Source organism: Melanaphis sacchari, unplaced genomic scaffold (genome assembly GCF_002803265.2).
Source record: "Melanaphis sacchari strain LSU unplaced genomic scaffold, SCAv2.0 Contig7_pilon_pilon, whole genome shotgun sequence".
In the NCBI taxonomy this organism is placed as follows: domain Eukaryota; kingdom Metazoa; phylum Arthropoda; class Insecta; order Hemiptera; family Aphididae; genus Melanaphis; species Melanaphis sacchari.
In genome coordinates this window covers 7,312,137-7,339,130 of record NW_020271560.1, presented here as the reverse complement: position 1 = coordinate 7,339,130, position 26,994 = coordinate 7,312,137, and the positions used below count along the sequence as shown (strand labels likewise).

General features: G+C 29.2%; 1 protein-coding gene across 3 annotated transcripts in view; it reads left to right on the top strand.

Annotated features, from left to right (window-relative positions):
• Positions 1-23,462, top strand: part of LOC112601799 ((11Z)-hexadec-11-enoyl-CoA conjugase-like) — a 54,434-nt gene extending 30,972 nt beyond the window's left edge. Inside the window, exons 1-6 of one of the 3 annotated variants that reach the window (XM_025349580.1) lie at positions 2,471-2,604; positions 16,023-16,106; positions 16,283-16,479; positions 16,569-16,763; positions 19,323-19,845; positions 23,040-23,462. In XM_025349580.1, coding sequence (XP_025205365.1) covers positions 16,284-16,479; positions 16,569-16,763; positions 19,323-19,845; positions 23,040-23,418 — 1,293 coding nt within the window. In that variant the 5' untranslated portion in view covers positions 2,471-2,604; positions 16,023-16,106; position 16,283 and the 3' untranslated portion in view covers positions 23,419-23,462. Of the gene's footprint in view, positions 1-2,470; positions 2,605-15,856; positions 15,943-16,022; positions 16,107-16,282; positions 16,480-16,568; positions 16,764-19,322; positions 19,846-23,039 lie in introns of those variants that run through there. The other 2 variants (XM_025349581.1, XM_025349579.1) reach the window with 2 other exon arrangements.
• Positions 23,463-26,994: the final 3,532 nt, after the last annotated feature.

The following is a 26,994-nucleotide window of genomic DNA, read 5'->3' as shown; positions in this document are numbered from 1 at the left end:
ACCGTACCACACACCTCAATAAATCTCGAGATATATCCTGCAAAGCGATGATATTATCGTTAAACAGTAGTGGTTTTATGTGAATGTAAATATAAGTTATGAAAACTTTTTTTTTACCGGAACAGTTAAAGTTTTGTCTCAGCAAAATTTTTGAAAAAAATAATAAAAATATTTTTTGTATAATTTTAGATTTTTTTAATTTTTTTCTTTTTCAAATGACAATATACGTTTTTATACGACGTTTATGCACGAAAATGGAATTACGAACCAGTAATTAATTAATAAAGTTTAGATGTCAAAACGTTGTGTTGTTATGACTTAAAATGATGAAAAAATACATTTTTAAAACATACAAATTGAACCTATTCGAGGATTTGATCGTTAAGTGATAAATGAATCACTCTGTACAGTGTACATATTAATATATTATAATATTTATATTACATAATGACGCGCGGCGCTGCGTGTTTCCTTCCGTGCCTTTAACGACCGTCAAAATCGCTGTTGACGGATGTAAGCACGCCGAATCGTTAACGCGGTAATAATAATAATAATAATAATGATGATATTTATTATTATTATTATTGTATAATATCTTTCATAAAACGCGATGATGGTTTATTATAGACTTTTCGGCGGGTGTAAAAGGCTTGATGGGAAAATATGTATCTATATATCGTTATAATAAAATATGCACATAAAAATTATATTATACAAACTATATTATTCAGCACAGACATAATATAATATGGCTGTCAACCAGATTTATAATTGACACGTATAGATAAAGAAAACTAGTGCTTTTGCATTTATGTACCACGAGAACTGCCGGCGCATAAACTACGCGTTTTGATTATAATATTGTGCGTTTAACGATCACGGTGACGACGGGTGACAAATTAATGAGACGCCCGCGTGTTTCTAAGTCTCTGTATCTTAAATTATATAGAATCTTACTAAAAATTTTCACAGTATAAAGATTCTAGGTGTTATTGTCGATTTATTGGTTCCGGCCCAATAAAATATTAATATATTATTAAATTGTATTTAATTAAACGCAATTATTGGCATAGGTACTCGTACATTAGTTCTGTTACATCTGTATGTGTAGCATGAGTCAATTCGGTCCATATTTTCTAATTTTTTTTTTTTGTTTTTTAATTTAAAAATTTAAATCGAACACCGTTGTTTTACTTGACAACATTTTTTTATGTGCCATAAAATATTCTATTTCTTTTACCTGTTGATGAATTATAATTTATAATTATTGTTTTTTTTTTAAAATTACAACTTCATGCAATTTGCTTTAGAAATAAATGTTAAGATGTGTGATTTGTTGCAGAAGTTGTTCCCGTATGTATATGCTCACTTTGATGTATTTTTAAAAATGTATAATACATTAGAAACCGTTTAAAATGACACTGGTTTTAGAAACAATTGGATTTAATAACTTTAAATTAAAGGTCTTAGAAAAACTCCAATGTTTTATGAACTATTTTTTATCGGTTGTAATGTTTTTATAATGACTATACACTGATGCAGTAATGCTTATTTTTGGAGAATTAAATAAATATTTTATCTATAATGACTATTACGGGTAATATCATACAAGCGTCAGTTTATGCTATCAATAATTTTAAATATAAGGCAAAATATTAAAAAAAATCATTGTTAAATTATATAAATATATAGTATGTAATATATTATATACAATTATGTATATTATATGACCATTAATAAAATAAGTTTAAAAATAAATTTTGTAAAAGAAACAAAAATACATGATTTTATTTAAAAATGTGTTAAAAACTAAAAATTACAAATTTCTTTTTAATATTTACTAAATTAATATAAATATGATGTATTAAAACTTTACTTAAATTTTTAATAATCTACATATAATTAAAGTTATTAGTACCTATGTATGTGATTGAAATATCATATAACTCTTTCTGTTTGCTTATAATTTTTTTTTTTTGAGCTTAGGTTGTTATGATAGAATATTTATTGCATTATTATTCAATATACTGATACATAGTAGGTCAGCAAAAATATAAATTATATTAAGTTCAGAACATAACCGGACCCCAAAACTACAATTGTTTTAATTGTCAATCATGCCAAGTTACACAATCAAGCTATTGTTATGTTTATGGATAATTGAAATAATAACAATAAAAAAATTAAAAAGACATTATTATAATATCAGTTAGGTACTTTAATGTTAGATAATGATTTTTGCTACGAGCATAATTATTAGCATAAACATGGTTTACTACCACGTTTTCGTTGTTATCGTGTCATTATGTTAGTGTGAAACGAGATGTGGTACAACTGGTACATATTATTTATTTGTCCGCAAAAGGAAAAAATACAATGTACGTTGTTATATAGCTTAATACATATTAACTGGTTATCATTACAAAATTATTTACATTCAATTTACCATATTCATTTTCAGTTTAGAAGCTGAATCTTGAATTGAAAATTATTATTCTTCAGTTCGCTATAATTCACAGGCAAGCGACATAAATTTGATTGCGATTCTTGAAAGTGAATAGGACGTGAAAAAAAATATTAATTATTTCTTCAGTTAAAATACAGGTATGTGAAACCTAATTAGAGATAAAAAAGTTGTATTTTGGATATATATATATATATATATATATATATATATATATGTTCTAAATGTCATAGTGCATTCTTTGTTAGGAATATTCTAATCAATATTTGGGTGTTATTCGCGTGCATAATATGATATAACTATTGATTGCGACCATTTTGATTGTGGATGTTATTGAATAGTATTTTATCTTATTGTATAGTCAGAGGTATTCATATTGTATTAAGAAAACAAGAAAACACCACTTTCGGCTGGTAATTTTTTTTTATTATTGGTGCTGAACGTTTAGGTACTACGTAGTATACAAATTGGTGGACCCATGTAATACAACACGGTGCTTTACTGAAAATAATATTTTACCTACCTTTCGGATATCATATATTTTTGCTCATAGCTATCTAAACTGATATTCTACTAAATCGGTTAAAACATTTTTTACGTTTTGTTCGCGAAGAAAACGTGTAGGAAGTTAATATATTTTTTTTTTTTGAAGCACTCGCGTTCAACAATAACAACAACAAAAAAAAAAAACAATACCGTTTTCGAATTGTGTCGAATTTATATTATAATCGTGGGTGTCAGTAAAGTTAAATCAGTCTTCGGTATAATTTCTGTACAGATAATATTGGTATTATGTCGCAACCCTCACATTTTTTAAATTTAAGTGGGTTTTTGATAATGTGTATTTAATGATATTACAGTATTAATATAATCGCTATTATGAACAATAATTTTTGATTGATGTATAAGATGTATAATAATATAAATATATGTACACATAGTCTATAAATATTTATATTATGTTGATATTTAGTGATTTGGTGAGAGACATTAGGGAGAGATGATTTTATTTTTTTCAAATAAGTGGGTGCTTACGCGATGGGAAAAATCCAAAGATTTCAAATTTATAATATTTAAGATTTTTTTTTTTTTATGTATTAACAGATCGTAATGTTTATGGATTTAATATTACTAATATCTTATTAATCTAGACTGTTGAGAAATAAATGCAATACCATATTATTGATTGCATTTTTTATTACGTCTATTTTATATAATATAATATGTGTAGGCTTTTTAAGGCCAACCTCGCACTAAATATAGTTAGTTACTGACGGCTTAAACAAATGAAAACTTCAATTTCGGTATTTTACACGTAAGTTATAATGGAACATCTAAAGTAATAAATAAAATTAAAAAGTTTTGCTTATGTAAATAATATAATTTTAAGTGGTTAAATGTTTATGTGCAATCAAATGAAAATCATTAACTTAATGTTTATTTGAAAACATTACTTTTTAAATTTATTATTCCGTTCAAATATTTAAAGAACTTTTATAAATTATTTTCAACATCGACGATATTCATTACATTAATCAAAATTATTAAAAATGTATTTGATTTTCAAACCATTTATCGATCTGTAACAAAATAATTAATATATGTTACAAAAATGCATTATCATTGTCATGCTGTATAATAAATCGTTCTAAAACCCAGTGTGGCTGTGGTGGTCCTCAATTTATTATTGTACACATCACTCAAAACAGTTCTTATGATCCTTTCTGAATGTACTTTTGGGTATTAAACAATAATTTGAAATATTATTTTGATTTTATTATAAAAGTATTCATAATATAGTTGTAATTTTTAAGCCTCCGTTTGAATCGTATAATTTTTTTGCAATCAATGTGCTTGCAATGTATTACATATTTATAATTTAAGTATTTTTGTTGCTTTTTACTCAATTTTTATCAAGCTAGGTAATTATTAACACTAAATAAATTCTATAAACCTTAATTTTAATTAATAAAACAATAGTTTAACTAAAAAACAGCACTAAAAAGTTATTCGATTTCAAAACTTTTTTTTTTTATTTATTTATATATTTTTTAATATTGACATTTACCTATATATGTTTATAAAACATTAAAAAATATATAATAATTTTTTTTGAATGGTAAAACTTCTATTATTAAATTGATTTAAGCAAGTTTACATTTATTTCAAAGTCATATTTTTTTTTTTTTTTATGATTTAAATAAATAAATAATTACAAATCAAAAGGTTGTATATAATAGTAAATTTTCTGTTTTATTTACATTTATATCAATAACTGCAGTATGATAAAAAAGAAAAAATAATAATAAACATGTTAATTTTGCAATGCCATTTTAAGTCTCATCTTGATTTTATATATTTTTTTGTCATATTTAATAATTATACACACATTTAAAATGTGTAGTTATAAATTACACCTTTTTATTAATTTATTCTTAGACTAAATGAGTTTTAATGAAATTGTGTACGTTAGAATTATTATTTTTTAACATGATAAATAATATTTTTTCTTTTAAATAAAATGTATATATTTTTGTTTATGAAATATTTAATTTAATTGTCGTTTTAGTATAAAAAAATATTCTAAAAATATATTAACATTAAAATTAACTGTGAAATAAAACAATTGACAATTTTTATAATAATTATATATTTATTTATGATACTATGAAAGCAGTATTTAATACTATATATTATTGTAGTAATTAATACACATATTTAATTTATCATTATGATGTTATATTTAAAATATAATTATTTTAGTTACTAAGTGGATTTAGAGATGCATTATGGTCTAAAAATGTTATGTGTCCTTTATTTTGTATTTTTGTTTCTATATTAACATTTAGGAGCAAAAAACTAGCTTCTATCTTCAAAATTGAGTATTCAATTTCTATAGTAGTAAATTATAATTAGGTAGTAAAATTTTGTTTTAATTTAGAAAAGAATAATTAAAGATATAATTTAGCATTTTTACAAAAAATCAAAATTGGATTTTTAGACATGATCACATTTTTGTGTTTTTGATAAAAAAGATTGAAAATTTAGTTTAAGGTTCTTTATCATAAATTATTTTTTCGATTAAGATGTCTTAAAAATACTGAAAATACATATGTATAATATTTGTATAATCGCTTCAAATTCAAAGTTTGATAAAATTGGATATTCGACCATAAAATAACGATTTTAAATTAATGAATTTTCTTGTAACTCTAAGAGAGTTAATTCGTCTATTTGTTAATGAATACACATTTTTTATAATTTATATTTTATTTTCAAGAAAAGTAAAACGATATTTCTAAATATTATGAATTGAATAATATTTAATAATAGGTATTATAGGAGTATTTGTTAAATATTTGTAACCTCACGATGAGTATTTGGTATGGTTGATTTGTTTGATTTTTGTTTAAATTTTTAGTTATTATTTGTGTAATTTGCGGAGTGAAATCACAACACATAACTAATATTGTTTTGGCTTAACTCGTCAAATGTCGAATTGTCATTTTTTTCACTCAGTAAAAAAAAAAAAGTTTTGCATTTTTGATCTATCTGTAATTGACAAAAATGTTAGACTACTTATCTAACCGTAAATAATATGATCAACAAACAAACGTATTATCGTATTTCATGTGGAATAATCCACTCTGGTTCAAAAAACTGTTTGACTGAGCTGTTTAACATTTCGTGTGATGTACATTAACAGTGTGATCGTTTATACTTGGAACGAATCCAATCGCGGGGCCTAATATATTATATTATATGCTCGTCGTAGACGTTTACTATATATAATAATATGTAATGCATTAATTCAATATTCCGTCGCTTGGAGACTAAGATGATTTGATTCCGGTACAACGTCTGTGACTTGTTTCCGGTTCATCATCCGTTTGACATATTATTATTATATTAACGCATTAATTTCTTGGAAATTTTCATTCAGGTACTTCATAATATTTTATGTATATAATAAATATTTATTATTTATGTGTACATACACTGTTGCTTGTAAAATTATCGTATGTAAGTTAGGGGTAGGTAGATCTGCCCCAGTAGCCTTTTAATTGGTAGGTCTTTCGCTGCAGGACGTAATATGAATAATTCAAACGAATTTCCAAAAAAAAATCAATTGGTTTATTTTCGATTTCGTTACAAAAAATGCGCTTGCGGCGAGCTGACTGCTTGTCTGCTACCACAGCGTGTGTGTACTTTGGTATTACAGAAGTTACGTACATTACTAATGAATTACGATTATGAGGTGCAGTAGATTTACGCTTATATTTTATCTACTAATGGTTTTCTTTCGAAAAAATATGAAATTTATAAAATATCAAAATTTACAAGCATACACGAACTCGAGCTAAGTTCCATCCGAAAGTTTATTTCGTGACCAACGCGGTGTAACCTAGCTCCGATCGGGATCGCTTAGATCATAACTATAATTCAAGTCACGACTGTGTCCTTTTCTCCGCACAGCATTTGTCTCGAGTTTTTCTCAGATCGTCTACATGTCTACATCAGTGTCGAGCATAATATTATGACGTACCATATAACATGACTTAACTACTATCGAACACGACGAATTGTTGGCCACCTCCGCAGCGTAAAAGAATTTGCGGCGCGCACACGTTGGACGGATGGGAATGAAGAAGACCGCGCGCGGCCATGCCAAATCCGAATCTAATTTTAAAAGCGACGCGTAGTATGGTGCGGTGTACTATAGCTACTATAGCAGGAGGTTGCCGACCGCTAGGCAATTAGGCCAGGTACGCGCGTGCGGACTACCCGACTACTGTTTTAAAATGTAAAAAAAAAAAAAAAAAATAAAACTGTTGAACACTTACAATATACAAAACATGTGTGTAGGTATATAAATATACTGCAACGGAGAACGAAAAAATCAAAAAAAATCTATGTCATCTTGCGTATAGTTTTTTGACGCGAAATATGACGTACTCGTTTGCACACCCGCACCACACTAATTACCCGTTAGTGCTAAATCATATTACTTATATTATTGAGAAAATATAGACGCGGTTTAAATTGTTTTTCTACCGTTGACTTTTAACTGCATTCATATAGTTGTTCTTGTTCATCGAAGTATAATAGCATGGTTTTGTTATAATGTTACCACGCGAAACATGGCAGGTATAAATAGTTACACGGTATTATGTAAATTCAGGGATCCGTCGATTTAGCCAATAATATGAGCGTAGACCGTTTGAGCAAATTGACGTGAATTTCGGTCTGTCCGAGCGAATAGATATAAAATTATAAAATATCATTTGAACGAATGATTATTCCACCAAAAATACCGTTTGGATGAATAGGCTTATATGCAAATTGACTAATATGCTGTATAGTAATGTACTATTCAATTGAAAAAATAAAAATAAAATTACATATATTAATCATGATTATAAATTTATAATAATGGAATCAAACTTAAAAAAAATACTGGTATAGTAATTTACTTGTTCAAAATTAATAACGTAAAATCACATGAAGAATAAAGTCCGTACGTATTTCTCATATCAGTAAAAATAATTTCATTCGCTCAATCGGTATACATTTCTTATTTTTATCTTAAATTTATTTCCGCGAATATGACATTAATTCCTTCAATACAGAAGTTTTAAAACAACCCATCGATTGCGGCAAAAACCACTATTTACTTGTGACCATCATGGTTACTCATTGACTTTATTAATTAACTAAAGTTAAATTTATATTTGAGAAAATATTTATTTTCATATAATATGCTAAATTTCTAACGGAATAATAAAATCAATTATTAATAACTATGCACATTGCATGTAACTAATGATGTAACGTAGATTTAAATTTTTGAATAGTTTTTCACGTTTAATTTTATACAAAATAGACATATAGTATATAAAATCAAAATTTGAAAGTATGTTATTGTTTAAAAATAATTTATTAATAGTCTACAAAATAATAAATTAATCATCAATAATCTTAATAAGTAATAATATTGGGCATATATTAACTCCGCCAAATATTTTTACATATTGATTCCGCTGACTATCGACTGAACTGAAATTTTTTATTTATTAATTTTAATGTGAAATTAAAAAAAAATCTATGATTATCTATATTGATAAAACATCAAAATTTAATCTAAATATGTGGGCATCGTCTTCAATTTCTTTAGAACGAACAACTAACAGTGGTGAATCGTTCTATTCAAAACTTAACTCACAATAATTCACCAAAGCACATCCAAATATATTTTTGTTAATAAATATCATACGGAATCGATAGATGGCGGAATTAATAAAACCTCGTAATATTTGTATAGTATTATAAAAATAAATAACTTTTTTTTGTTATTAAATTACTAAATGTTTTATGTGATAATTTTTTTTTTTTTTAAATTTATTTATAATTTATAAATTATAAGTAATATCCAAACTTATAAAAAAATAAAACTGTTTAAATAGTATGAACAACGCGTGGTATCTATTTCAATTTAAAAACTGTTGATAACATTACAAATAGTAATTTTTGTTTGGTAAGTTTATATTTTTTCATATATTCTTAGTTACGTTAAAATTATAATTTATAATTAAAAGAATCGATATCTATAGGCTGTTTTATAACTACCTATATTGGCGGGATCAATATATCCTTTCTTACACTAAAAGAAAGGGGAGTTTCCTGAGTGCGTCCTGAAATAATGTTTTTTTAATGTTCCGGGTGCGTCTCAAGAAAAAAAAGGTCATATTTTTGATATAGCCTATTAGTGCGTCCCAGTTCATTTAGAGTTCCCCAGGGTGCACCACAAGGAGGTAAACTGGCTTACACCCCAAAAATATTTTTTGATTCTTATTTATAATTATTCATTTTATTTTAGTTTACATCCTTAAATTAGAGAAAGTGTACTGATTGTTTTTAAACTTTTTTTTTTTATTTAAAATAAATTTTATTTATTTATTTTGATAAATTATTGTAGAAGTTGAAATGGAATTTTCCCATCGTTTTCAGTATTCCGCAATTATAGCTTTAAGAATAAAGTATTATAGTTGTTTATTTAAACCAACATATTCGATCATCGTCAAATCACTCAAACCTATATCTTGAAAGGTTTATTTGATAATTTTATCTTAAAATAGGACGGACTTATAGCTGTGGACCGATGACGCACTCCAGCTATCAATATAATTTATCGATATGATTGCGGACGCATTCGGGCTATTCTATATATTTTTTCGATAAGACTGCGAACGAATTCGGGCTATGGAAAAGGTAAAAAATAAAAGCGGGACGTACTCGAGATATCCCCAAAAAAAGGTTTGGCGGAGTCCATGAAATCCCGTAAATTTCTTTAGAAAAAACCTACATTGACTTGAAAATTTTAACTTCTGTACTGAATAAATTTTTTTTAACTATTAACATTTATCTATTTATTAACTATACTGCATTGGCTATTTGATACGAAATATAATGGACAATCCATTTTATTATATTCAATACTCATTGATTATTAAAAATGTAATTTAAAATTTTTTTCATTCCGACGAAAAAAAACTAATGTTAAATCTTACTTACTAGTGGTGTATTTTATTTTGCTGTAAGCGTTGTCAACATTTTTTACAAAATACTCAACACCTTTTAAATATATATAAACAAAAATGTTTTATTCGATTTTGTTGCATTACATAATGACATTCATAAATTCATAGTAAAAGTATTAGTTTTTATCATAGTAATAAAAAAATTCACCAGTCAATTTATTTGTCACCCAGCCATTCGCCACCCATTTTTATTGCAATATTCGTGTGTGACATTCTGTCTTCAACTACATTCAAGATGTTAGCTATAATTCTGAATATACTGGGAAGAAAATTTTTTTAGTATCGAAATGGTATCATTTTCGTGTAAGAATATATTATTGAACCTATAGGAAAATATAGTGTAATTTAATTTTTTATTCGTGTAGGAAGAAACTTACGCACGGGTGCACTTTTTTCGTGTCGGGTCTCACATAATGTGTCTGTACATTTTACCTGCTAAGTTTTGCGTGTGCTTAGGTAGAATGTAAGGGTCGAAAAACGTAAAATATATTTTATAAGTATGTAAATATGTATATACCTATGTGTGTTTCTACGTTTTCGCAATAATTATATATTCGAACTCTTTTCTTTCATTGGTACACGATGCCATCGGTTGTTCATCGTCAATATTACTCTGAACAATAGTATTGTATTTTATTATATTCAATGTGCATACATCTATATGTATGGCGTCTTTGTCGAATCGATTCATGTGGCATGTTTTATGGCATGACATTATACTATCGTATAGCTGTGGGTTAAGCCACTCAAATTTTAGCCGACGTTTCCATGCACCTCGTACGCAACGTAAATACATAATACGAGTTACGTACAATATAATATAATAGGTATTATTATTATTATTACATACATTTATAATATAGCCATCGGGTATATCGAAATGAAATGTTATATATTATTTTATATATTTATCATTTTCTGCGCTTTGGTTGCTGTTTTATTTTCTGTAAGATTTATTTTTGTTGTTCACAGAAAAATAGATAGTGCTAGAGAGAGAAAGAGAGAGGGAGAAAACAAACTCATAAAATAAAGATTTTTAGTGTATTATGTAATATTATATATAGTCATAAATAGTTATTGACGAAGACGAATTTTCCCTCTCAATAAATAAGTTGATATACGGATGCATCTAAACTCTAAATTGAATTTATGTATATACACATGGTCAAGTACACACGCGAATTATGGTTTTCAACAGATTTATCGGCTACGAATGCTAGAGATATAATATTTTGAGTATATTGCCAATTATGTGTGTGTAATATGGTGTGGATTACGAGTGAAATGAAATTTGAGATTGGATTGCGCAATCGAATTCATACAGTAGTAAAATGTTATTAAACAAATGGTTGATTGAAGACGGTTATTACTTATAAGTTATAACATATTAATAACATAATGCAGCTGCACCAGTGCAATGTATAATTTTTCGCTTTAAGTGTAGATAGATGATATTTTAATAATTGATATTAACATATAGCTTCGTATCGTACAATACATTATGCATCATTTAATATTTCAGTGGGAGGTCCCCTAGTGTTTCAAACGACCTGCCGTTATAACAACCGTAGCCAGGCTTGACCTCAACTCTTATCCAGCTACACTACAGACGGATTCAATTTGCGTCACTGTTTTATATTATACTGTGTTTATTGTACACAACCATACGTCGACAAGTCGACAAATCTCTTAAATGCAGTTCAGCATAAATTGTCATATTATGTCGTTCAAAAAAAAAAAAAAAAAAATGTATCATAGCTAAGAACTATTTGTCATGCTACAAAATTTTTTTCACTCACGCCCATTTTGATTTATCGATTTTCAGTCGAAACAACACTCGCTGCCACTGCAACCTCGAAACCTTTTGCATTTTTATTCCTTCCCTTCGATATATATTAATACGTCTTATACATAGCTACATAGGTATTATATAGATAAATTTGACATAATAGAAAAACAACATACACGGCAGCTGTATAACGTGTATCGTAATCCTTCATACATCCATTTAATGATGCACAAAGTCCATTTTTATTTGAAGAATATTAACGGTTTTGAATGTATTTAATTTTGCATTATTCAAGGTCATATCTGTAAATTTTTGAAAAATTATTTTAACATATATTTTTATTGTAGTTTATATTTATAGGTTTTTAGTTTTTTGAACCACAATATGCATTTTTTAACTCCATATTCCAAAACAAAATATGTTTCTGGTGGATTTTGATTTGTAAATATTAAACTTTGAGCTAGTGGTTAATTACCTATACAAATATTCAAAGTTATGATGAGTATATTCTGATTTGGACCTACAATACGATATTGGTTCACTATTTTGCTTATACCTTTACTTTACCTCTTTTAAAACTTGATTTTTATTTATTGAAACTCTCAGAAAAAATATTCTATTTCAGAGTATAAAATTTATAAAATATAGTTAGATGTTTAACTGGTTAATTTGCTGAATTTAAATTCATTAATAAACCATTACAACTGAACAATGACTCCGAGAAAAGACTGTGTGAAAGTTAATGTGTCAGCACCATACACTAAAATAGGAATAGTAAAAATCTATATTTAAAAACAAATTGTCTTGAAATGACACAAAATTACGTAAAAATATATTTTCAAAAAATCAATAATTTTCGAAATCATATTAGTCTTTACTGTTAAAGTATCGCTTTGTATATACGTATATTTTATATTTTCTGATTGATTTAACCAAATTGTATGTTGAATTTATCAGTATATTAATGAAATGATTGCAAGAGATGAAAAAGTATTGCTGTATGTACAAAACTAATTAGGATATATTTTACTAAAGAGTAATGTTTGGACAATAAAACATTCTGTTAAAATCTACGATCAATTATTGTTGTAGTTATAGAATGTTTGGTAATTTTTATCAGACTTGATTATTTATCAATCATCAAAGGTTTTGGTTGCCAGCATTAAAATAAGTTCACTTAAAGTATATTGTAAATTTGTAAAGGTTACAGAATGTTTTATATCCACAGACATAACCAAATATTCTGGTTATGGTAGCGATATTCTTATAATGGCAGCAATATTCTGGCCTTATACACAAGTTATTTTTTTCCAAGTAGGTTCATTCCTTAGATCATATACAATGGATGGAGTCATAGCATACTACGCGTATAAAATGAGTTGATGCCAACATTACTATAGGACCTGTGACATCTGCGCATGCGTTACTGCTTATTATAATATATCAATCTGTTTTCCCGCTTAAAATTGACTTTAGGTAATTTGAATTTTCAAACCATTTGAACAAACAAATATTAAAAATTATAAAACTTATTTAATATTATTATGTTCATTTCACTTTGCAGAAACTGATTTTCGTAAATGTGTTAAGAAATAACAATTAAAGAAACTTAAAAAACATATTTTATAGTTGTTAGTGTTGTTACTTGTTTATCTTAACTGCGCCCCTGCTCTGCGCCAAACATTAATGATAAGAGACCACACGCATACGCATATCACCGAGGTCCTACAATGATGTTGGCTTCACAAATAGTTAGTATGGCTCTATCCATTGTATATGATCTAAGGTTCATTCGGTACTTGCAATAATCAGTTTTCAATTATTCCCCCTCACTAATTTATACTATATTAATACCTATATAATACGCGTAATAATTTCGTATTGCATGCAAAAATAACCTCTCATTAGTCGTTTTCCTAAAAGGTTTTATACATAGGTATTGTGCTATATTGGTTAATATATATATATATATATATATATATAAATATAAATATAATTTATCAATTTCTTTTTTACTCGCTTTTGTGTTCAATCATGTCTAATAATGAGTGTGCTTTTGATGAGTTGGACGTTTGAAACTTATTGGAGTACATAAAATATTACTGATATAATTTATTATAATATTTTGTTATTTTTTTACTGTTTCATCGGATCGAATACTACACAGGTCGACTTTAACATGCGCGTATATAGACCGTAAGGAATATGAAAGGACATATAAAATGAATATACGCGACATTACTGTTTTAATTTACTTTTTTTTCAAAGAAGTTCATTTTATTTCTGCATTGTGCTCATGTACTCGTGTATAATTTAATACCCGAGAAATAATAAGAGAAACGTAAAAAAAGTATATTCGGATTATAACTTCATCATTCCTTTTTACCTATCCACTGTTCGTTTTTTGCGCATTATTTTACTGATTAAATCTGAACTACGATTTAAAACGTCTTAACCATCTGTTTTCGGATACAATGCACATACTCGTATACCATGTAAAACAAATTTCATCTATTTGTCGTTTGATACAATATATCGTATCAACGTGTAGTTTACTTAATGCGTTACACCGTGTAAAAAACTAAATCAACACCTATTATTAAACTTGTCTTGTATGATATTATATTGTCTTCATTAGCCGTCGTTTAAAATAACGTCTTACATAACTATTATTTAAAGTCGACTTATTATATTTATACTATTTACATTTTGTATTATGCAGTATTATTATTATAGTGTGATCGATGATAAAAGTGTTTGCTTATTTTCGAAATGTCAAGCAATAAGAGAGTGTAACGTTTATTATTTTACGTATATTAATAGAAAAATGATTGTACATGGAATATATGGTTTTTGGTGTTTGTTAACATACAAGGTCAGAGAATTAATGTCGCCTCGTATAGACATAACACAAGTTCGTGATGTATTTACGTAAAAATATTCGGTAGCATATAGTATTAAATTATAAGCACAGTTGTTGGTGTATTTTCGATAGTATACCTATCGCCGTAATTCGTTAAACTGATAAAAATCGACGAGATAATAATAATTAATAAATAATAAGAGTGAAAATAATATTTTTCTTTCATCCCAGTGTTTAATTATAATATATGGTAATGGATGCGCGTATCTATTGTAGTGTTTTACACGCATAGGTGTAACTACATACAATGTACATATATATCATATATAAACTAAGTTAATTATAGTAATAGTGCGTTAAATGGATCATTTTAATTTAAAAATGCATGCAATTTTTCGAAAACAAAAATACATTGATATACTATATAAGTAGGTATATTATTATTTTTAATTAAAATTAAAAACATATACATAATACCTATGATTTATCGATATTATAATGTAATATGTATAATATTATGTATAGAATATTGTTAAGAATTTTCCACGTTTTTTGTTTTCATTTTTCGAGTTTAGTTTACCTACAGTTCTTTTTCCATGCGAATTCCTTTGAATAATATTACATTATTTTAGTTTAATCAACATTAATCTACGCATCTATATATTCCACAAAACGTCACGGAAAATAGGTACCTAATACACATTCGCTTTGTCAAAACATTTGGAGTAAACACAGTGGAATAAATTATCGATACGCCTACGCTCCGCGAAAACTGTACATCGACTTACCCGTAAACAACATACCAACCTCGATACTTGACCTCTATTACTCTAGATATATGTAGATACCTACACTACTGTATAGAGTAATTTTACATAATTGTTTATGATTCATTGTCCATGCGTACACGAAAGAACAGATTTGTGTGAAAATCCGATTTCAAGCACCAGAACATACTGCATCATACCTTGTTAAAAACAGAAATCCGTTAATAGGACAAAATTAATATTCCCCATGTATCGCCTCTCAAGTATACACACAAATATTTATTCATAATATATTCATATTTTTGTTATTATTAACATAATATTATAATATTTATAATAATGAACTGTCGTCTTGCTGTGGCGCCGTTCACATTAGTTAGACCGAATTATTGCAATAATGAACGTAATGTTTTTGTATTTCGAATTGGACATTTTCCAAGTATATTATTTATTATTAAATTGTGCGTTTAAAATATATTATTATATACTTAGTGTAGTATTGAAAAAAAATTTAATTTTGTGTTTTGTTTGCTTTTTCCAGATCAAACCCGTTCATATTGTGTCTAGAGTGATGAAAATGTATAAGTAACATTAATTGCACATCAAGGAAATATAAATCAACAAGGTATTTTACGCTTAACAATGTATTATTGTAAATATTATGTTTTAAAATTTTAATTTATCATCAAACGATGATTTCGTAGAAACGCCGATTCGTAATCATTTATCGTGCAGACGACCAATTCTAAAATATATATATTTTATATAAATATAATATATTATACTTATGATATTATTCAGAATGAGTCCTAACGCTACAGACTCAAGTACCATACTCAGGGAGGAGAGAAAAATGCCCAACGGTTGTGCTAACGGATGGTCGACTGTGTCAGATTCGGCCGAGAAGCAGTGTTGGAAAGGTCAAGCATTTCTCAAAATTAACGAAATCGTCGGCCTGGTCAAGTATTATTGTTTGCGAGCATACATTATATTTTGGCGTGAGTATCAAAAATATGGCAATGTTATAATAAAATTGAGGCTTTACTGTTTGTGTTCATGGGCATACGATAAAATTATGTTTTTATAGATGAGCTGTCTATGAACCCGAGGGTGAGGAGTAGTCCGTTTAGTCCACCGCCGGTCGACGAATTAGTATTGTCAGCTGACGATGTATTCTCTACGAGGCGTCGACGTTTATTTTTCACAAGTATTCATTTGCTGGCTCTGGCTGGTCTCTACTTCTGTGTCACGGGTCAGGTGAAGCTGTATACCGTACTATTCGGTAAGTTTTTAGTTTCTTATATTATACATTTTTTAAATATTATTACACATCACCACTACAACATTCGAAAGGAGGCAAAATTTGTCATTCGGTGCAGTATGTAACTTAGGGTTCTAGTAAGGAATTATTTTTCTTAGTTTTTGTACAAAGATCAAGTTCTTCAAAGAGTTCAACAAATACCCTTATATGTTTTATATAGTACAATAAATGAGATTGTTAAAAATGTAAATCGATTTGTAATACACAAGTACATACATATATTATAATACCATGAAAATATAATATTATAGCTGTTTAAAATAAAACTGTTTATAAAATATTAAATTTTACATAATGCAGGCTTGGTGTATTGAATTTGATAGTTATTAAAACATATTTGAAACGAAATTTTATGTATATTGTTAAAAGTGAATTAAAAATATAATTATATATGAACCACGATAGCAAATTTTCATGTTCATTTTAAACGAACTGATTAAATATAAAAATTAAAAACTGTTTGAAAATAATTAAGTTGGTAGCTCATTACTAGTACAGTGGTCTTCTATCTACTATCTAGTTAAAAAATAACTTTTTTAAATGATCACTCTTTATACGATTTTTACTGAAAACTATAACCAATTATTTTTGTAGTATACTTTGAATCACGATAGTTAATCACAATACACAGTTAATTGTTATAATTGCTGTTATCAAGAATAGCCAAAACGAGTTAAATGGATGAATGTTGTGAAAATATTACTTAAAAAACTCTTTTAGACAATATTTTAAATCATAGATAATATTTTTTTTCCATTTTATAATGTGACACAATAATTTATATTATACGCTAAATTACTTCGAAATCGTAAAGAGTTGACAATTCTGTCAGAATAAAAATATAATGTGTAATTATATTTAATTATGCATAAATGATGTATAATGTAATAAATAATAAAGGTAAATTAAATATGTAAAAATTGATTTAAAAAATTAAAGCATTGTGTAAAGTGAAAATAAATATTAAAGTTTTATTTTAAATTCTTTGATTTTGGACAAAAGGAATTACGTTATTTATTTATTTAATTTTAATAAAAGTATATTTAGAGAGGGAAACAAGGCAAAATACAGATATTAAAATATGAATATTGTATTAAATATTTTAATAAATTAGGTAAATAAAATAAATCTCTACATTATCAAATACGTTTAAAGTATTTATTGGTGGTCGATATCACGTGGACTGTTATACTTATACAATATAATTATGTTCGTATCGCAATTAAATTAATTTATAGCCACAGTGGTTCCCAGTATTTTTGGATACACGCCCTTTTTTAAGAGTCTTCAGGAATTATGGCGCCTTCATAAATTTTACTGTAACAAATGTACATAAATTATATGATTTTAACCGTATAAATAATAATAACTCATTTTCATCCCTAAGTATGTGCACTTGTTTATACATTGATACTTGAGATATTTTTACTGCGTTAACAACATTACGATTATATATTATATAGACTGCAAAGCATTATTTTTTTTTTAGTACAAAATCAAAAAGAAACATTTAATCTCAAGTCTTTCGTCCCTCTGTGAACATTCAGAACAACGCCCCCATTGCGAACCAGGCAACTCTGTGTAGCTCTATACTCCCGATGTCACATAATCGTATCATCTTTCTCTTGTCCCAATACAATAATACTAATAATAAATAATTCAGTGTTAGGTGAGTTACTGTTTGCATGTAATAGAATCACTTTATTCGTTACTATTGAAGATCGAATCGTAATGAAAAAAACACTTAACATTTTACAAAAAAAGAAACTTTATTACTTTTGGGTTACATAAACCCGAGATTTATTACGCGTTTTATTTTAGAAATATATTACTTGTCAAAGATAGGTATTTAGTTATAAATTATTAAACATTATCATTACTTGGAAAATAATTCAAACGGAATCTGTTGTTTTTGTTTAAATATTTTTTTTTTTATATATAAAAATTGTGATGTGTTTTCATTTCTACTATTTCAAACCGTGTTCTAGAACTCATATTAATCATACAACTATTTAATATTTGCCTTATCTAGAAAATTATTTTAGTCATGACTCGTGAACTATGTTTGATAATAATGTAATCCAAGATATCATAATATATGAAATATTTGTCTAAATTAAAAAAAAAAAACAAACGTTATTAAGAGTCCACTACGTATTACCACATTCGTTACGAGAACGTCATAATAACAGCCGATAAAAATGATGATATTTTATATAGAACAGAAGAGTTTTGGGCATTAATTAATTCCATCATAACCTAATTTCTACTATATTCATCGTTTAAATAACTTCTATACAATCAAGTTTTCATACTATTGATTTTTTGGTTGCTGCAGTTTCAACTGTTTATGGTCAACCGCGTGTCGTGGCTAATATTCAATCCTTAAGCTATAACAAACTGAATGCTCTGCACGTTTTTAATTATACAAAAGAATTTGTGCAAATTTTCGGGAATTTAACGAATTTTATCAAAACCCGATTCGATTTGATTGACATATCGATCCGTTTTTTATTGCAGCGCTCGCGGTCGGCACCATGTCGTCGATCGGCGTGACGGCCGGTTCGCACAGGCTATGGTCGCACCACGCGTACAAGGCCAAGCTGCCGCTGCGCATCATCCTAGCCCTGTTCCAGACGGTGGGTGTGCAGTACAGCATTTACAACTGGGTGCGCGACCACCGACTGCACCACAAGTACACGGACACGGACGCGGACCCGCACAACTCGAACCGCGGGTTCTTCTACTCGCACATCGGCTGGGCGCTCATGATGCCGCACCCGGCATTTGAGTCCAAGGTGTCGTCGGTGGATATGACCGACATGGAGTCGGACTGGGTGGTGATGTGGCAGTACAGGCTGTACGCGCCGCTGGCCGCCGTCCTGTCGTACGTCCTGCCCACCGTCGTGCCGTGGTGGCTGTGGGGCGAGGACCTGCTGGTCGCGCACCTGGTGGCCGCTCAGCTCCGGCAAGTGCTCACGCTGCACTCCACGTTCCTCATCAACAGCGCCGCTCACATGTGGGGACTCAAGCCTTACGATAAGTGAGTGTGATTCCGGCTGAAATTTAAATAAATATTTAATCAAAAGCCTTAATAGTTTATTAATGCAGTACAAAATGCATTATAATTCACAAAAAGTACACTATATTAATATGAAAAACGCAATTATAAAAGTAAAAAAAAAAAACAATACTTTATAATAAACTATAGAAATAATGTTCATTATTATCGACAAAAATTACACAGTCCTAGTGATACCTAATAAGTAACAATAACGAGTGTTCCGTTCCGATCGCAATATTGAAACTTGAGTATTCAGTGTGATTTTCTTATCCCACAAGTCCAGTCCATGGGTTTCCAAACTTTTTTTTATTCGAGGGCCACATGAAATAAAAAAAGCTCCTAGCGGGCCAAAATGTATGTACACATATAATTTATAAGCTACAGCTCGTAAATTATAATACAGCTGATAATTGGACGTGCGCGCGATAATGACCTTGGAAACTAACCATATTTTTAGATTATTTGCCGTCATTTGGCGGGCTGATGAAAACTTGTTCGCGGGCCGGATGCGGCCCACGGGCCGTAGTCAGGAGACCCCTGGTCTAGTCGATTAGCCGTTAAAGTATCTATGTTTAGGTAACTTGCCTATCTATGGTAATAATAATATAATATGGTAAATGGTCATTAATCCAAAATATCGACGCCTTTAAAACTACGCTATTTCTGCAGATTTATACATCGATCGGATGAAATGTCTTATTTAAGTTATGATTATAAATAATCGTGTACGCTTTAGAAAAAAATTCGCTTAGACTTTAATTGAACGATTTTGTCAATACATTACATCAATTACTGTCAGTAATTTACATGCGTACCTACAGTATAAAGTGTATTTTTTCTACTGTTTTTCGTGCCAACTTTACCACCGCCGCGTAAAAGTAATGATTTTCAGGTGTGTTCGTCTAACAATACAAAATCGTTGATTGTGGTGAGGTAACAACTATGCTCATCATTAAGTCGTACACCTAAATACTTTTATGTACGGGATAAATTCAGCATAAATCATTTTTATTTGAAAAATTTCCTATCAACGGTTCGTGATAAGAGATTTGTCCAACAAAGACCTCTACTAGACACCTTAATGACAAACATTTCATTACGCTTTATAAACGCCTTCTATTGCGGTGTACCGGTGTTGTTACCATATTAGTGACCGATAAAAATGAAAGGATTCCTACCCATCATAAATATACCTACCAATAATCATCTACCGGCACCTAAGAGAAACCTTTCCTAACAATCTAATATAACTAGCTATAATTTTACAAAACTCTCTTCATCTTCTGTAATTAATCTGTGTTTGTGTATAAATAATGTGGCCAATGCAAAACATTTGTATAATTTATATAATATACGTTTTGAACGTCTAACGAAAAGTCTCAATCACTTATCCTGTTTATTATATATTCAATGGTAGCACTTATATGTACATATAATCCCTACGAAAGTGCCAAAATCTAGCGAAATAATCTATCTAGCTCTATTGGAGATGGCGAACCGCGGCATCACCTTTTTTTTTTTTACTATTCTTTCCCTTAGAAATGAGATTCTTCCGAAAATCGGATTTATCGGGTAACACCATAGGATTTTTACTATGGATGAGATGACTACTGGGTTCATGATTTCCCTCCCTCCGCTTATTTACTCACACTATATAGGCCGTAGCTCTCACGATTAGTGGTCTGTGGTGGGTAAAAGAAAAACCGCTTACACTGCTCTTTTATAGTACCTACATATAACGGGTATAACATGATTCCACTAAAAACGTACCTTTTTACTGTTACAAGTTTACAACACTCAACAACACCTATTTCCACCAAATTAAATATTGTCTGATTTCGCTTTTCCCCTAAAAAATGTCTGTGCTTTAAACTTAAAACTTGTTAAACAGAAAGTTTATATAAAATAGGAACTAAAAATATTGAAAAACCGTATTATTATACATTTTAATATAATAATAAATATTGTAATACTCGTTATGTAGTTATTATTATTATTATATTAAAAAAAATGTATATATATATAAAGCATGTAGCAATTAAAAAAATAAAAACTAATTATATTGTTACTTGTAACTATTTCATTATATTTCTCATTTATTGGTATAGTACCTATTGTTACACTAAAATAAATTGAAAACTTGACAACGAATAATACAGAATACAACTGATTTATTATTGCTTCTAGACATAAGAGTACGTATGTGTACAATAATAAAGTACATTTATTAAAACATATACAATTATATGTCTAAACCATGCTGCTTATTATTTTTCAATATTTTATAATATTTTAAATAAACTTATTGCATATCAGTTTTTGCTCCAAAGGGGTAACACCCTTTAAAACGGTTTAAAATCCACATTTCACGGGTTAGGGACGACTGATTTATTACGGTAGGTTTCGTGTTTGTGTATAAATCATATTAGACGATTTTGGTGTTAATGCACTATTCTATTGTAAATGATTAAAGCGTTTTTCAAACGGTTAAACCAGCTGCGTAACTCGGTCGTCGAGATTAATAATTGTATCGCGAATCGATTGCCATTTTTCTTTTACGCACCTTCGATAGCATATTATACACCTCTGTCTACAGTCGAGTGATCAAAAGATCACCGCTATCCGAGAATCGATAGAACTATTTAATTATTAGACTTTTAACCGTCATTCGTTGGAGATCACGAATTCACGTGTCTCAGATCAGACCTTGAAATTTAAAGTAAACTGCGGGGTTAAATGCCGTGAGTGGTGTGACTGCTTAGTGCTTATAGGTAAAACGTAAAACAGACGGTCACATTCGAAAATCCTTATCAATATAAACGATGCGAATACACGCGACAGTTCTCTGGGTTAGGAGCACAGCTGTGCTCGCCCGTAGGTATACAGCGTGACGAGATGACACTGTTCGTTCGCGACTTGAATATTATTTCACTTCGCGTCGGCTCCGCTCATAATATTTTGCGGCCCACACCTAATACCCAATACCCATACTTTTTACATTAAACTTACATTAAACAAACGTCATCAGACGGCGACAACAATTGTTTGGCGGACCCACTCGTTAGTCTATTAACAAAATATATTTACTTATATATAATATTCGATCGTTTCGGCAGGCGCACGGAACGAATAATAATACTAACGTCGTTTTTCCCGTTTCGTTTTCCCTCCAGGAACATCAATCCTACCGAGAACATGTTCGTGTCGGTGGCCACGTGCGGCGACGGCTGGCACAACTATCACCACACGTTCCCCTGGGACTACAAGAACGCCGAGCTGCTCGACTACAAGCTGAACCTGTCCACGCTGTTCATCGACGCGTTTTCGCTGATCGGATGGGCGTACGACCTGAAGACCGTGCCCACCGAACTGGTGTCCAAGCGGGCCCTGCGCACCGGCGACGGTACGCGCAAGGTGCCGACCACCGACGCCGCGGCTGCCGACGGCGCACGGACGGCGGCGGCGACGTGTACGAACGTGTACGGCTGGTCGGACAACGATCTGCCCGACGAGGACCGCCAAATGGCTCAAATATACAAGAAAAGTGATTAGTGCGATGCGTCGTCGAGTTTCGCTGCCGAGTGGGCGGTGAGATGGGTGGGACGGGTGGTTGGGGTGGGAGAGGGAGGGGGTTTGGAGGTTTTACCAATATTTTCATTATTCTCAGGTTTTTTTTTTTTTTGTTTTTATTTTTCATTTCCATAATATGTTTTATCAACACTTTTATTATATTATCGGGGGACGAGTGGGGTTTATTTTATTTTATTTTTTTTGTTTTTCTCTTTCTTTAAATCATTTCTCAGCTGAAAATAAATACGATTAGGTATTATAATAAATAATAATATAACGGTTGTAATATTTACGACGATAAGCGCATCCGCGATAGTCCCGGCAGCTTTGCAACGAACGCGAGCAATAATTGAGAATCGTTATCATCATCGTCAACGTCGTTGTCCGTCGTGTATAATAATAATATTTATTATATTGGGCGGCCGAGGGTGTTTGGGCGCAAAGTGTCCGGGACGGTCTCGTGCGCTTAACTATCAAAAAGACTGCAGGGCCTATATAGGATGACTCGTCGAAAATTCGAGTGATTAAACGTTTGATGTAATAATATATTATATATTTTTATGGTGACTTCGAAAATAATATTATCCACACACACACACACATTGTATGTTTATTTATATCGTGTAGTTATAATATATAGCAATACTTATGTGTAATACGCCTATATTATAGTATAAGAAGTTAGAATTTCTAATTTATATATATATATATATACATACATAATATATATTAGACGACAGCGTATTTTATATACTAAAAAACAGGAGTGTGATTGATTGACCGATCGATTTGTTTTTTTAACAGGCACTTCTTTTTTTTCACGCACACACACACGTAAGTAAATGTCTTGTTTACATCGTTAATCTCTCTGGACTTGATCTTTGAATTTAGAAAAACCACAACGTTTTTCTCTCGTACAATTTTTTTTCAGCGGCTATATAGACGCATGACGTGTATAGTATTATATATATATCATGGCGATTTTATTATCTTTAATATCATAATATTTTATGGATCGCACCATAACGCGATCATCCGACTCTTACAGTTATGCACGACAAGCTCGTGTATTATTGTGAATTAAACATATTAAAATGATATAGGTACGCGGTCGCGTCATATAATGATAATAATATGTTTCATAGCAGTCGATTCCGCGATAATATAACTATTGATATTTTGCGCAGAAGACATCATTTGTCGTCACTTGCGATGACGGACTTAACTGTAGAAGTGCAAATTCACCAGATTCACATTGTATCTAATCGGAATCGTCTTGCGCGGTGACGGCCGTCGTAATGTCATCAATCGATTCATCTATCGTACGCCGTCATTTCACTATCAATAGGCACTTGATACGATTTATTATCCGTGTAATACGCGTTCGTATCTTGTATTATGCGCCATCGTTTTTTAACTCGGAAAAAAGAAACTCAGTATTCTCAAGTCACTTCGTATGAACAATTCCCAAGCGGCCGACTAAAACGGACATTTCTTTCGTTAACATAATTTGTTATAATAACAATGTACAGCGGCCTCCGCGCGGGGGACGTAACAAAACAAAAAAAAGACATCACAAAGCCCGTGACACACATTCGACGTAGTATAATATTCCACCATTGAGCCAATTTTAGTGTTTAAGAAATGTAATGTTAGTTTGAAATATTATTTCACTACGTCTGTCTTCTATCAACCAGCGAGTGATTTCTTTCGTTTGATAATTTATAGAATTTAATAGGAATAAAAAATAAACATGTAGATGTCGGTTAATATTAATATTATTACAATTATCATTACTATTATTATTATGTCTGTCAAACATTTTTACTGGCTGTGCTCAATAGTAAATCTATTTATCGAGTAAACATAATTTGTAATTTATGATTGGTAATTTTATTTTATTTTTATTTACATCAATAGGTAATATCATACTTTGGTTGTTATCTTGAGTAGTGAAATACTATTTATTTTTGTTATTCGATAAAAATAATGCATAACTATATTTATTCTGAAATAATATTATAATATGTAATGATACATTTTTTCTGGCGTCCTTAATAAAATGCAACACCGTCAATTTAAACGTAACTCGTTGCGCCTCTTAGTTAATATTTAATCTCGGTTTTTAAACATTTTATTGATACTATTTAAAATAGAAGTAACTATACGTTTTTAAATTGTCATCAACAATTATTTATATATCTATTCATTGTTCAGTAAAATTATTTCTTTCAACGGTAAGCCACTATTGCATCACGCCTTTTACACAATTTATACATAAACACGTATTACATAAAAATAGACCAATACCTATTAATCAAAATATCGCGATAAAATTATTTCTCATCAATTGATGGTATGAACATGATTTTATTATTATCTCTAATATTTAATAATTCACATTTTTAAATTTCTACAAAAATATTTATTTTCAATCTATATTAAAAAAAAAAAAAAAATAATAATAATAATAATAATAAAAACTATTTATAAGATATCTTGAATTGTTAGATCACATAAAACAATTATTAAATTGTATTTTTTTTATGAACTATCTAAATAATTAATTATAATTGGAATTTGTACCTTATAACTTAATGTATTATTACACGAAACGAAACTTATAATTTATAATTATAGATATTTGGAATAATTAAAAATATTCGATACACGTGTTTAACTAGTACCTATGTTCATTTACAAATATAATATACTTATAAATTGAGCTGTACAATAATTTGTTTTCAACTTAATATTATGACTAGTTTAAGTTAATGTTAAATGTAATTGTTTATTTTTATTCACACGATCAATGTACTATACTATAAAAAATATCACTGATTGTCTAATCTAGACCGTTTACATGGGTAGTATTAAATATACAACGCTTTGTACTCAAATTACTAGTATTTTTCGAGTTCAGTTTGAAATATATGGTCGTCAAAACTGTCATTGTTCGGGTTTGTACGTACATGAAAGAAAATCATAACGTTCAGTAAACAGTACAATAGTAATAACATTTCGTAGTATATGAAAAATATCCCGATTTGATATATAATTATACCTTGACATTGTCATTTTTTTACCTGTCAGTAATTTGGATGCAATGCGTTGGTTATATTTTTTAGCATTGATCATCATGTTATTTTTAGACATAAATTATTGAAAATCTAGGGTAAAAGTTATTACTGATTAAAATTAAAATGTATTTTAGATTACGTTTAAGTTGATAAAATAATAATATTTATAATTGTCATATATACCTACTCTTAAAATACATATATTAATGTACAATTTAATATTTATATAGTTTGGGCAACAGGACCAAGTGGATTGTAGATAAATGTTTATCAAAAATCAAGAAATATAATGTATTATAGATTACATATTTTATTTTTTTGTAGTTTACTTGTTTACTGCGTCGCATTACAAAATTATTACTAAAATAAGTGATCAGCAGGTTTGCCGTGATTGATCTTCGAAACGATTTGATCGAAGACATATCCGGTTTACTGATAACTACAAAGTCAACCGATCACAAGTGTGATTTATAACATA